We start from the raw sequence: 14986 nt of genomic DNA, 5'->3' as shown, positions 1-14986 counted from the left end.
TCGTTAGGAAAGAAAAGATGAATTATGAAAGGAAGTTGGCAGATAACATTCGAAAGGATACTAAGTTTTTTTTAAATGTACAAGGAGTAAAAGAGAGACATGGGTTGATATAGGACCAATTGATAACGGTGCGGGAGAGATTATAATGGATGATAAAGAGATGGCAGAAGAACTAAATGAGTATTTTGCATCGGTCTTCACTGTGGAGGACATCAGCAATATACCGGTTAGTCAGGGGTCTCATGGAATGGAACTGAGTTCAGTTAAGATTACTAGAGAGAAGGTGCTAGGAAAACTAAATGGGCTAAAGACTGATAAGTCTCCCGGACCGGATGAGGTGCATTCCCGGGTTCTGAAGGAGGTGGCTTTAGAGATAGCGGAGACATTGGTGATAATTTTCCAGGAATCAATAGACGCCGGCATGGTTCCAGAGGACTGGAGGGTCACAAATGTCGTTCTGCTGTATAAGAAAGGTGGGAGGCAGCATAAAGGAAATTACAGACCTATTAGTCTGACGTCAGTGGTGGGAAAGTTATTGGAACCGATCCTCAAGGATGAGGTTATGGAATACCTGGAGGTGCAAGGCAAGATAGGTCCAAACCAACATGGTTTCATGAAGGGAAGATCCTGTCTGACCAACCTATTGGAGTTTTTTTTGAAGAAATCACAGGTAGGGTGGATAAGGGAGAGGCTGTGGATGTTGTGTATTTGGACTTTCAAAAGGCCTTCGACAAGGTGCCACATAAGAGACGGATTAATAAGATGAAAGGTCATGGAATTACAGGTAGGATAACAGAATGGGTGGAGCATTGGCTGGTTGGCAGGAAGCAAAGGGTGGGAATAAAAGGATCTTGTTCTAGTTGGCTACCTGTTACTAGTGGTGTTCCGCAGGGGTCGGTGTTGGGGCCGCTTCTTTTTACCTTGTACATTAACGATTTGGATGATGAAGTAAATGGTTTTGTGGCTAAGTTTGTGGATGACACCAAGATAGGTGGAGGAGTAGGGAGTATTGAGGAGACAGGAAGGTTGCAGAGACCTAGATTAGGAGAATGGGCAAAGAAATGGCAGATGAGATTCAATGTTGAGAAATGTGCAGTTGTACACTTTGGAAAAAGAAATAAACAGGCAGATTATTATCTAGAAGGGGAGAAAATTCAAAGTACAGAAGTACAAAGGGACTTGGGGGGTACTCGTGCAGGATACCTTAAAGGTTAACCACCAGGTCGGATCGGTGGTAAAGAAAGCAAATGCTATGTTGGCATTCATTTCAAGAGGTATAGTGTATAAAAGTAAGGAAGTGATGATGAGGCTCTATGGGGTGCTGGTGAGGCCTCATTTGCAGTACTGTGCACAGCTTTGGGCCCCATATCTTAGGAAAGATGTGCTGATGTTGGAGAGCGTTCAGAGGAGATTTACGAGGATGATTCCTGGAATGAAAGGGCTTACGTATGATGAGCGTTTGTTGGCTCTTGGACTGGACTCACTGCAGTACAGAAGAATGAGAGGGGATCTCAGAGACATTTAAAATTTTGAAAGACTGGACAGAGTAGATGTGGTTAAGCTGTTTCCCTTGGTGGGTGAGTCCAGGACCAGAGGGCACAATCTTAGAATTAGAGGGTACAGGTTTAAAACAGATGAGGAGAAATTTCTTTAGCCAGAGCTTGGTGAATTTGTGGAATTCCTTGCTACTTACAGCAGTGGAGGCCCGATCATTGGAGGCATTTAAGGAAGAGATAGATAGATATCTAAATAGTTGGGGTATCAAGGGATATGGGGATAAGGCTGGAAATTGGAGTTAGAATAGGTTTTTTGTTTTTGTCTCCCCCCCCCACCCCAAAATTTCTCATTCCTTTTTCTTTTTTCCCCTTTTCTTTGGAGCAGACTCGATGGGCCAAATGGCCTACTTCTGCTCCCTCATCTTGTGATCTTGTGACCCACGACTGAGGTCAGGAAACTCCCAGTCGTGGAGAGGTTTGGGACCCACAGATACAAGGCCAAGATTTAAAGATCAACTTTACATTAACTTTTTAAAATTATTGTATCTGGCTGTTTTAGTGATCTTTGTGCTTAGACTCCTAGATTTTTTTGGACTTTTATCCTTTGATCCAAAATGGATGGTGTTAACATAGCTGTGTTAAAATCCATCAGCTACCATTCTTATTCACTCCCTTCTAATTCGGTGCTCCTTTCTGCACTATTCATTGTGCCAGCAATACTTATCTCATTGGAAATATAGGTCTCTATTGTGGCATTTAAGTTACTGATATAGGTTGAGGTACCTGCACAGACCCATGTGGGATTTTAATTCAAGAACATGGCCATTATCTCTCTTCACTGTGTTCTGCTGCTTAACCAGACAATGATTTGCCTTCAGTGAGATAAGCTTTGATTTTAGCTGAAGGAGAGACTTTGAATATTTTTAAAGCAGAGTTAGATAAATTCTTGATAAGCAAAGGGGTGAAAGGCTGTCATAGAATACTACAGCACAGTACAGGCCCTTCGGCCCACAATGTTGTGCTGACATTGTATCCTGCTCTAATATCCATCTAACCCTTCCCTCCCATGTAGCCCTCCATTTCTCTATCATTCATGTGGAAGTTAAGGTTACACTTGGATCAGTCATGATCTTATTAAATAGTTGAGCAGGCTTGATGGGCTGAGTGCCTACTCTTGCTCTTAATTTGTATGCTCATATGTTAACTACTTCTGTAGATCTATAGTGATCAGTCTATTGCTTTACCACTTAAAAATATTCAGATGGATACATTACACACATCACCCCATCACTATTCCTTTTGGTAAAAACATACAATTTATGCAAATCACTGCTCATACTCCAATCCCTTCAACCCCTCAGCAATCTGGTTACTCCTCTTAATAGCTGCATTATCCATCTTGCGTTGTGGTGACCAGAATGGTGCACATTATTCTAAACATGCTCACTCCAATAATTTATGAAATTGCAGATTCTCTCTTCATTTTGGGTCCTTACTAGTCTTTTAATTTGTCACAGAATATGAAATGACTTTATTCACTGCCGTTGAGCAGCGTTGTGATAGCTTCATGTTCTTGTCAAATCAAGATCCCCAGCTGTCCATATTTGGCCTATAGGGGAGTTGGGGGTTAAGGGACAGACAGGAAAGTGGAGTGGACACCAAAGTTAGAGCAGCCCTGACCTTACTGCGTGGCAGAGCACGTGAGCGGGGGTTCACAAGATCACAAGACAAGGGAGCAGAAGCAGGCCATTTGGCCCATCAAGTCTGCTCCAAGGAAAGGGAAAAAAGAAATGAGAAATGGGGAATGGGGGAAAAAAACAATCACCTATTCTAATCCCAATTTCCGGCCTTATCCCCATATCCCTTGATATCCTGACTATTTAGATATCTATCTATCTCCTCCTTGAACGCCCCCACTGCTGTACGTGGCAAGGAGTTCCACAAATGCACCACCCTCTGGCTGAAGAAATTTTTCCTCATCTCTGTTTTGAAACTGTACCCTCTAATTCTAAGATTGTGCCCTCTGGTCCTGGACTTGCCCACCAAGGGAAACAGCCGAGCCACATCTACTCTGTCCTTTCCTATCAATATTTTAAATGTCGCTATGAGGTCCCCTCTCATTCTTCTGTACTCCAGTGAGTACAGTCCAAGAGCCGACAAACGCTCATCATACGCAAGCCCTTTTATTCCTGGAATCATCCTCGTAAATCTCCTCTGAACCCTCTCCAACATCAGCACATCCTTCCTAAGATGTGGGGCCCAAAACTGCGCACAATATTCCAAATGAGGCCTCACTAGTGCCCGTAGAGCCTCATCAACACTTCCTTACTTTTATACACTATACCTGTCGAAATGAATGCCAACATAGCATTCACTTTCTTTACCACCGATCCGACCTGGTGGTTAACCTTTAAGGTATCCTGCACGAGTACCCCCAAGTCCCTTTGTACTTCTGTACTTTGAATTTTCTCTCCTCCTAGATAATAATTTGCCCGCTTATTTCTGCTTCCAAAGTGTACAACTGCACATTTCTCAACATTGCATCTCATCTGCCATTTCCTTGCCCATTCTCCTAAACTGTCTAGGTCCCTCTGCAACCTCCCTATCTCTTCAATACTCCCTACTCCTCCACCTATCTTGTATGGTTAACTCCTGCTCCTGACTTTAATGTTCTTAAGTAAATGGAGATAGAGAATTTGAAAAAAGGGAAAAGCAGAGTCAAGATGAGAGCAGGATGAAAATTGATATTTTGATGAAATTTTCTTGCTCAAGGTGAGAGGAGGAAGTGACACTAAAATAGTCAATAGTATCCCACAAAAAGTAGTGAGGAAGGGGACTGAAACAAAGAATATTACACAACTCACAAAGGGTCAGATACATTCATTGTCTGTGAACTCTAGTGTTCTGGGCTTGAGGCACTGGCAGAGACACCTGGTACAAGCTTATTCTACAATTCAAACTCTGCACTTGAACAACAGTTGACTCACCTACTCTTTCTTCTTTAAGCCATGACCAATATCTGCAGTAAAATCTGTGTACAGCTGGCAAGAATGGAACATGACAGATCAGCATGCTCCAGTAAGATTCCACCACTGGCTACAGAATGGTGAAAGCAAAGACCTCTGTTTCATACTTGAAAAGGATCTCTGCATTAAGCAGCCAAATAGTTCCAATGCAACTAATTTATAAACATTAACCAGGAGTCTGATTGATTAGCAGCGCCTGTCCTCATGAGGGAGGACCTCTCACCATACCCAGAGGAATCATTAAGTACAATCAACTGGTTTCATTAAAGCTCTTCAAATGGAAGTATTATGATTAAAGTTTCTACATTTGCACCTGAGCAACTTGGAGCAAAGTAGGAAGACTTAGTCACTGACTTTTTCATCAAAATTACAGCAAATATGGCAGCTGCCATGGCTTGATGTTTGCCATATTAGATATTATAAGATATTTATTAGTCACATGTACATTGAAACGCACAGTGAAATGTGTCTTTTTGCATTACTGAGAATGCGCTGGGGGCAGCCCGCAAGTGTCGCCACTCCTCTGGCGCCAGCATAACATGCCCACAACTCCTAACCTGTACACCTTTGGAATGTAGGAGGAAACCGGAGCACCCAGAGGAAACCCACGCAGACACACGGGGAGAACGTACAAACTCCTTACAGACAGCAGCGGGAATTGAAGCCGGGTCGCTGGTGCTGTAATAGCGTTACGGTAGAGCATTGAGTACTGAGGGATGTCTTTAATAGGAGATTGTGTGCCAATCCTGGATTCTAGCAATTCAATGTGGTTGCATTGCACTCTCTGATGTTTCAGCAGTCCTGAACAAACCAGGTGGCCAATAGTGCAAAGAATACAGATTATGAAAATTGCAAACCACTGGATTTCTTCAGAGATCTGTGGTATCTAATATTCTATTACAGAGCAGTCTTGAAAACGTAGCAGTGGCTGTTTCATTTGACATGCTAGTACTGACACTGTGACAGTCAAGAATGCTGCCCATTCCATTTAGACATTGCATTTCCCTGTCCTCATGTTACTTGACAGTAGTTTCACAGCATTCATGGAAATGGACCCTAGGAGAGATTACTGTGAAGGCAGTGTAAAGAGTGTAATGTGAGTAGTAGCTTCACGTATCCATCAAAAATGAGTGAGAATCTGTACTACTGGCTATGATTAGTAGAGTATGGTTGTCCAAAAATTGATAGCATCAACTTTAATGGGCTGAAGTCTCCAGACAATAACCTCACTGTTATAGAACCCATATTATTGTAGGTGGCAATTGCTACTAGTAGTGTGTCAACAACCATGGGAGAGCACTGTCCACAGAGCACACTGGCAGTGCACAAGGGTGACTTAGTTGCATTGGAATTACACTTTGTGTTTTCCTTATTTAAGCTTAATAGAGGAAGTCAGCTGTCACCAATTCATAATTGAGCCTGCAATCATTCAAACAGGTGAGTCCTGTGCACTTCAGCAAGGCAGACTCCAGGCCCTGACCCCCAACTCCTGTGGGAGGCTTTTCTGGGCATCTATCCTGTGTATGCCTTTGATCTGAATTGCCTGCATGTAATTTTAATCATGCTGATGGATAATGCAAATGGGTACTCCTTAAGGCCTGATCATTGATGGCACCACTGCCAAGATGCCTTCATCTCCAGTCCTCTATGGCATTAATGTCCGCATGTGACTTTCCATTGAATCCTCACTGATGGTGCAGGTCGTAGGGAAGGCCCTGCAGCATGATCTCCTTCAGGGCAGAACGAAACTATCTTCTACAAAAAGGTGTTGCAACAGGAAGCATTAGAAATTCATAAAAAACTGGTACAGATGCAGAAAATGTTTCTTTTCATGCATTATTTGTCAAATCATTTAGTTTTTTGTAACAAATATAATTTTCTGTATGATGTAAGCATGCTTTTATGAAAATCAAACAACTGCAAATTCTGGAAGTCTGAAATAAAAATGGAAAATGGTGAAAACACTCAGCAGTTCAGGCAACTTCCATGGAGAGAGAAACAGAGTTAATCTTTCAGATTGAAGATCCTTCGGAACTGGGAAAGAGAAAAAATAAGTTAGTATTAAGTCATGGGGAGGGTGAATAGGACAAAGGGGATATCTGATAGGATGAGGCCAGGGTTGCTGTGAGGATAAGCTGTCAAAGTTATCTGCTTTTGTAGGATAGTGAGGATAGATGGAGAGAGAAAGAGAATGAACAAAAGAATGTAAAAGGTGTGAAGTGAGGGCAGTTACAGAGAGAGAGAGAGAACACAAACAAGGAACAGTTAAAAGCTGTGAAACACAGAGTTGTAGGAAATGCCCAGTAGGCCAGGCCATGCTAGTGGAGAGGGAAGAACTAAGCTAATATTATAGATGTATGACTTCCGACAGAATAGGCCAATTCTGATGTAAATAGAAAAATCAATTTACCTGATGTCGTTGAACTCAGTACTGAGTCCACAAGCTGCAACATGCCTGGACGGAAGATAAGGTGTTGTTCCTTAAGTTTGTGTAACAGAACAGGACGCCACAGACAGATGGGTAAGAGTCCTACAATTCCCTTGATATCTAAAATTCTATGAATCATCGATTGGTTCCGGATTACAGACATGGGTAGGATTTCAATGGCTGGTAGGCTGAATTAGGGACAAAGGCAGCAAATATTGCTGAGGTGGATGTGAGTGAACATATTGAAAGAATTAGAATCTCTGCGCAAGTTGAATGGGATACTGAGATTGCCAACACCTGGCTCAGCCTGAGAGTTGAACTGAGACCATGTGTGTGGTGTGGGGTGGGGTGGGGAGTGAAATCGATGGAAAGTGTAAAGGAAATTGTACTGAGCCTGAAAGCAGTGGTTTAGGTGTTCTCAATGCTTGGCTGGAGAAAATTTTGACTTTCTCAGTTGAGTGTAGGATAGCCAGCCTGATACCACAGAGGGGTTGGGAAAAGTGAGAGAAATTCAGAACTGGTTGCTGCAGGCATACATTTGAGAGCTGACTCTATGAAGCAATGTGGAGCTGAAAAAGAGGAGTGGACAAGGGATAGATCCTTGGGTACCAGTACAAAGTGGGAAGGGAAACTGGAAGTCCTGTAGTTGGACAGGAAGAGTGGAATCAAGTGAGTGCAATTCTGTTGAGCTGGATAATGGAGGAGGATAGTATGAACCACCACACCAAAGGCAGCAGACAGGTCAAGGAGGGAGAACGGACAACAATCACTGTTATAGAGGTTGCAATTTGTGCAGCAAAATGCTGTGGTTGGGGTAGAAACCAAATTGCTTCCAGTATTTCAGAGATCTAGAATAAGGGGTTTTATTTAACACTGTTCAAAGAGTATAAGGAAGAGGTTTTTAAATGAGAATGACAAAAACATCTTTACACTGAGAATTCTGAGGCTGTGGAATTTGCTTCTAGTGGTTGAAGTAGAATAGATGGTAACATTAAATGGATGGAAGATTATGGGAACAGGATGAGAAAATGTGATTAAGATCACTTGCTTCAATAGTAAGTGTAAATGTGGACTGGTTGAACTTAAACACTTTGCCTCTCAGTGAAATAGTTGGGCTTGGTTTGGAAGATCAATAGACAATGGATTTTCAAAGAAAGTTGAGGAGTGAGTTCCTCTGAGAGGGAGGAGTAAAAGAAAGACCATGGTGCAACTTCATGATAAAGGGTTTCACAGCCACCAAGTGGTTTGGTAGGATAGGAGGGCCATAGGTTGGTTGGTTGCTGTCAGAGTCCAGGGGGAGAGTGGTGGCCAGAAAGAGCAATGCCTTGCTGAGCTTTAAAATTAACTTGAAAGGATAATGGGATAATTGGGGTTGTTGTGGTGCATCTTGTCAGGAGATTCTGTGCCACCAACGGCAGCAGAAAGAAAGATGACTCGATAAAATGGCCAATGCTCATGGTTGCATTTAATAAGTTTAAATATGTAAGCATCAAAAATAGTACAGTGGAACAAGATTAGTTAACTAAGTGTATGACAAATGAAGAAGTGACTGATAAAAGGGAAAAAACATGTTTGATAAAGATAAAGGCTGTTGGGTAACCGACAGTAATGAAACCAGAATCACAAGTGCTGATTCCAGTTCATCTGGCTATATTTCTACATTAGCTCTTGGTTTCACAACACCACAATTTAAAAGTATTCATCTTTGTTTTGAACTCTTACATAGTCTTGCCCTGTCTTATTTCTGTATCCTACTGTAACAACCCACTGAGACTGCTGCCCTCTTTCACTTCCGGTCTTTTGCGCATCCTAGCTTTAATCACTACACCACTGGTGGCCGTGCCTTCAGCTGGACGTTCCTCAGATTCTGGAGTATGCACCCTAAACCTCTCCACCTCATCCCTTTTCTCCTTTAGGTTGATCCTTGAAAACCTCATTCTTTGAGTAAGCTTGTTCTAATATCTACTTATGTAGCTCATTGTTGAATATTGCTTAGTAATGCTCCAGTGAAGTGTCTTCTTGGGTTAAAGTTGTTGTTGGGATGGTAGGAAAAACAAAAATGGTCTGATAAAATGCCCAAAGTTCCGAGTTTGCATTTAACAAGTTTTTAATCTGTAAAAAAAATAGTTCAGAAGAACAAGATTAAATTAACCAAGAGTATGACCAGAATGAAGAAGTTATTGACAAAAGAAAAACAAAAATGCTCAACAAAGCTTCTTGAATAACTATCAACAAAGAAACCGGAATTGCAAGTGGTGCTGATTACAGTTGTCTGAGTAATCCGTCAAAGAACACAACATGCCTTACTGATCCAAGCTTTGAAGATTCATTCTGTGATTTCTTTTATCATCTTTTGGAAGCAGTAAAGGAGCTTGGATCTTCACAAGATAAGGAAGTAAACGCTTCTATTCTTTAGTTCCTGTAATGCACAAATTACATTCTTGTAAAATATGCAAATTGCTTCTGTTCAGAATGGACAGATTATGTTTTGGGGAAAGGCCTGCAGAATGCACATATTCAGAATGCACAGCTGTGGTGAAAGTTCCATCCAACTGGAGAGAGAAAAATATTCGGTTGAAGGCCTGATTTCTCATAGAAGCTGAGATCTTCAAATGATTTCAGATGAAATTTTTAAAAAAAAGATATTTTTAGTGGGTTAATTTCATTGTTATTTTGAAATACACTTTAAAAAAAATGTAATTTAAAATCTTACTTTCTATGTTATACATGTCAGTTATTTAACAAAATAGCTTTTTTGAGTGCTTCTGTCGGTTTTGCAGCAGTAAAATTTCTCGCATTTCTCATTTTTTTTTTCTCACGATATAGAAGGAGGTTATTCAGCTCATTGAGTCTATGCTCTGAGAACAATTGCATCGATCCCATACCCTCACTTATCTACCTACAACCTTATTTTTTCTCACATATGTCCATTAACATACACCTCTCGCTGCCTCGGTAAAGCAGCCAACATAATCAAAGACCCCTCCCACCCCGGTCATTCTCTCTTCTCCCCCCTCCCATTGGGCAGAAGATACAAAGGCCTGAAATCATGTACCACCAGGCTCAAGGACAGCTTCTATCCTGTTGTTATAAGACTATTGGATTGTCCCCCAGTACGATAAGATGGACTCTTGACCTCACAATCTACCTCGTTGTGGCCTTGCACCTTATTGTCTGCCTGCACTGTAGACTGTAACTGTAACTTTCTCTGTAACTGTAACATGATATCCTGCATTCTGTTATTGTTTTTCCCTTGTACTACCTTGATGTGATGAAATGATCCGTATGGGTGGCATAAAAGTTTTTCACTGTACCTTGGTACATGTGACAATAATAAACCAATTTACCAATTTACATCCTCCTCGATTTACCTACCACCACCTGCACACTAGGGGAAATTTCAGCAGCCAACTAACCCAGTGACCCACAAGTGTTTGGGATGTGGGAGGAAACCAGATCACCCGGGGGGAACCCACACAGTCACAGGGAGAATGTGTAATCTTCACACAAACAGCACCAAAGGTCAGGATTGAACCCAGGTCACAGGAACTGTGAGACAGCAGTACTACCTGCTGCACCAGTGTACTGCCTAATAACAACTGACCCAATCAATACTGAATGTTTGGTAGGGTCTTGTTTTTTTTAAATAGGTGCTTTGTAACATTGGAAATACATGAATTGGAAGTGTGGATTGCAAGATTGCTAATTTTGGTCTGCCAAATCAAAAATATTTTGGTCTGCCAAATCTTTTGATTTATTACAATTTTAAAACAGTGGCTTTGGAAGTATATGATTTTTGTGTTAATTCTGAAGAATGACATTTACCTTTAAGGGAAAAATAGGCTCTGGTGTTTGCTGTTCCTTTGCGGGTGTACTTGGCTCATGTAGGAGGAAACCGAAAACTGACACAGTCACGGGGAGTGCATACAAATTCCACACAGACAGCGCCGAAGGTCAGGATTGAATCCGAATCATTGAAGCTGCAGCACCACTGTGCTGAACAATTAAAAAACTGTCCCAATCGATAGTGAATGTTCAGTAGGCTCTTGGGAAATGCTGAAAACACTCAGTAGGTCGGGCAGCATCTGTGAAGAGAGAAACAGAGTCAGCTTTTCAGATTGAAGACCTTTCATCAGAAATCAAGATTGGGCAGTGTCCATGTGGCTTGACCTGACAGGAACCTGAAGTTTTCAGCAAAATATGCATCTGACCTGGCCCCAACACATAGAAGAGGTGGCTAATCAGTGTTATGTTTTGAGTTTGAAAAACCTGTATATTTTATGAGTAAAGAAAGGGTGTGGGAGGAGAGGAGTTCCAGAGCTTTGTGGGGTCTGGCTAAACACACGAGTAGGAGACAGTGTGGTGAGTCTTGAGTTCAACTGGGTTTTGATGCTGGGAGATGGAAGTGGATCTAGTGTGTTAGATTTGATTATTAGCAGGAGGAGAAATAATTTGCAGTTATATAATGCCTTTCACAACCTCAGGATGGCCAAAGCACTTTAAACTCAGTGGTTCAGTTTTGAAATGAAGTGATTGTTCTAATGTAGGAAGGCTGCCAGTTTCTGCACTGCCAGGTTTAACAAACTGCAATGAAATAAATTCCCAGATTGTGTGTTTTGGATGTTGGTTATGGGCGATATGATCAGGGCCTAACAGGAGCTGACTTCATGGGTTTGGGCGTAAATGCTAATGGAACCTTCAGGGTCAGGTTGGGCCATGATGTGGTGGCCCAGTTCAGTACTTTGTCCAGGTTAGATTTGTTTGACGTTACCAACAAATGGATAGTATGTTTAAATTATTATGCTTATGGCAAGGGTCAGTTCAGGTGTTCAAGTCTGGAAATGCTTATGTACTGGACTTGCGTCAGGTTTTAGTTTCATACCTGAGTGGACCTCTTAACAACTAGGCCAGTTTACTGGGAAAACTTCCCTGCTCTTCGAATAGTTTGGGATATTTTACAACCACTTGCTAAAGCTGATTAGCATCTTGTCTCAAAGTCAGCATCTTCGATAGAGCAGCATACAGATTGCACTCTGAGGTTGATAGAGTGACGCTTGGACCCACAACTTTCTCACTTAAGAGGTTGGAGTTAATGAGTCACAGTTACCGAGGCCATAATAATTTTAATAAAACAGAGAGAAACAAGAAGGCCATGGAAACAGCATTTGTTGTTTCATTCCACTTTGGACCCATTTTCGGTAAAACCTGCCTTACACAATATTTTTCTTCGTTAAAGGTACTGGGGAAAACCACTGATCTGGAAGGAGTTGAACAGCTTGATGAAAAGAAGCAGAGAGAGCAGGAAGATCTAGAAAAGCTGCGGGTAAATGAAAACCTAATGACGCTTGGAGAGAATGAAGAATTGTTGAAGCTCAGACAGCATGAAGAATTGATGAAGCTCAGGGAGCATGAAGAATTGCTGAACAAACAAAGGAGTAAAAAAGTCCGTACTACTTCTAAAGTAAGTTTGCGATGTTTTGCCTGTAAGATTGTGGTTTGGAATTTCCACAAGGGATGCAGTTGGAAAATGCGCTGAACAGTGCTGATAGCTGAGGAGTGGCAAATGGATTTCAATACAGATAAATGTAAGGTGATACATTTTGGAAAGTCAAACCAGCATAGGACTGGTTTGAATGGTAGGGCACCAGGGAGTGTAATGGAGCAGAGGGACCTTGGAGAACAAGGGCATAGTTCATTGAAAGCAGAGTCACATGTAGACGAGGTGGTGAAAAAGGCATTTAGCACGCAGGCCTTCATCAGTCAGGGCACTGAGTAAAGGAGTTGGGACATCATGTTGCAGTTGTACAAGTCGTTGGTGAGGCCGCACTTGGAGCACTGTGTACAGTTTTGGTCACCCTGTTATAGGAAAGATGTGGTTAAACTGGAAAGAGTGCAGAGAGGATTTACGAGGATGTTGCCAGGATCAGAGGGCCTGAGTTACAGGGAGGGGTTGGCCAGGTGAGGTCTTTATTCCTTAGAGCACAGGAGAATGAGGGGCGACCTTATAGAATTGTTTAAAATTATGAGAGGCATAGGTAAGGTGGACGGTAACAGTCTTTTCCCCAGGGTAGGGGAGTCCAAAACTAGGGGGCATAGGTTTAGGGTGGGAGGGGAAAGATTTAAAAGGGACCTGAGGGGCAACTTTTTCATGCAGAGGGTGGTGAGTATATGGAACGAGCTGCCAGAGGAAGTGGTTGAGACAGGTACAATAGTATCATTTAAGGAGCACTTGGATAGCTGGGTGAGCACTGTGGTCAGCATGGACTGGTTGGGCCGAAGGGCCTGTATCTATGCTGTATGCTGTATGACTCTATGTTGTCTAGTAACGTTATGTCCAAGTCTCTGCTCAAATCATTTACTTGTGGTCAAGTATAAAACCTCCCTTCAATAAATGCAACAAAGTAATTGAAAATTTGCTCAAATAATTGGTGTGTTTGAAGAACCAGACCAATCTGTGGTTTCAGTTGACTCTTTTTCAAAGCAGTTGCATTACCAAGGAAGATTAGTTGACTGAATTTGAACTTACGAAAGCTGAATTTAATATTATTTACAGATCCTCCCCAGCTTGTGTATGCTTGACTTGTGTACAGCCTGTACATATGAACGAGCATTGAGGAGACCAGCAGGATGGATCTGCCGGCTGCTGTGGGGCTGCGGGCATCTTCTGCCGGGTGGGAATTGAGTTTGCAGATGCGTTTCTGACTTGTGAACTGTTCGGGTTACGAACAGTTCACGGGGCAGAACCCTGTCGTAACCTGGGGAGGAGCTGAGAAGTAGCTGTAGCATCAGGATGAGAAATGGACCTGAGTGAGGACTTCAGTTCATTGCTGGTCACAGCCAGTCAGGCTGTTAATGATGAATTTGTGTAACCGCATGCACCAGTCGAGCCGGGATTCTGGATGTAATGTTTGAGCGCTTGCCCCACATCAGATGGCACAATTGACAGAAACTTTCCTTGCAGTGGGCATGGATGATTCCAGTAAAGCGACATTTGAAAGTACATAAAGATTTGCAGAAACCCCATTATAAAGTGGTAGTTTGTGTCCATAGCATGTGCTTAAAATTTTTTTGGAGTTTTTTGATCTATTACATTTCATTCTCTGTAGGTTCAGTTATTATCTGCACAGAAATCATGTTGGAAACATCTGGCCCAAATTTGCACTTTTGGTACTATTTGTGTATGGGCTGGATTTTTTTTTAGTGTAGTGCAATGTTTTTGTGCACTGCAAGGTGGAACATGTATGGAGGCCAACACCAACTACTTGCATTGTAGTTGTCCTTAACTGGAGAGTTGAAACCTGCTAAGGCAGCATTTAAAGGGGGCCAAGCATACCCATTCTACTGTCAGGGAGCCTGATGCATTTGTTGATTCACTAAATATGTTCTCTGGTATTCGCTCCAAGCTCCACCCCTCAACAGTGGATGTCTTCACAATCCCCAATTGCAAGGATGCTAGCCTGGTCATCGGTTCTGTTGAAAGATCTTTGACCAAAAACATTAACTCTCTTTCTCTCTCCACAGATGCTGCTGACTTGCTGAGTGTTTCCAGTATTTTTGATTTTTATTTCAGATTTTCAGTATCCGCAGTTTTTAATTGGTTTTCAGTTAACTGACATCTTTGAGCCCTTCTGCTCTGTCCTTTGATGCTGCTCAGTTCCTCAGTACCCTTTGATCCCCTGGCAACCCACGCTCAAGCTGGGCCTGATCCTTATTATGCGCAGCCTCTCTTCAACCCCTGAAATCTGTAGCATACCCTACTTCCTCAGCTGGCCTTGCACAGAACTGGTGTTAGCCCTTCCAGGTTGTGCCACTATATCTTTCCTGATTTGGATTACTTCCATTTCTTTTTGTTCACATGAGGTACTCACAGAATAATAACTTGTCCGTCTTTAGTTTTATAAAATCAAATACTTTATTTCAAATGAAAAATCCCATGGAAAATGTCTGTGTATCTGTGGAAACGTAGGCAAGGTTTTACATTTTTACTGTCAGTACATTTGCTGTTGTATTTGGAGCAATCTCAAATTTTATGAACT

General features: G+C 42.0%; 1 protein-coding gene across 4 annotated transcripts in view; it reads left to right on the top strand.

The window, feature by feature from the left end:
• LOC127567046 (zinc finger protein 148-like) overlaps window positions 1-14986 on the top strand; it is a 103737-nt gene that overhangs the window by 28190 nt on the left and 60561 nt on the right. For 3 of the 4 annotated variants that reach the window (XM_052009702.1, XM_052009699.1, XM_052009701.1), the window contains exon 3: window positions 12187-12411. The exons of the other annotated variant lie outside the window; for it this stretch is intronic. In XM_052009702.1, the coding sequence (XP_051865662.1) occupies window positions 12187-12411 (225 nt within the window). The remainder of the gene's footprint in view (window positions 1-12186; window positions 12412-14986) is intronic. 4 annotated transcript variants of the gene reach the window in all.

This window comes from Pristis pectinata, chromosome X, assembly GCF_009764475.1.
Source record: "Pristis pectinata isolate sPriPec2 chromosome X, sPriPec2.1.pri, whole genome shotgun sequence".
Lineage (NCBI taxonomy): Eukaryota > Metazoa > Chordata > Chondrichthyes > Rhinopristiformes > Pristidae > Pristis > Pristis pectinata.
This window is presented reverse-complemented; position numbering and strand designations above follow the sequence as displayed.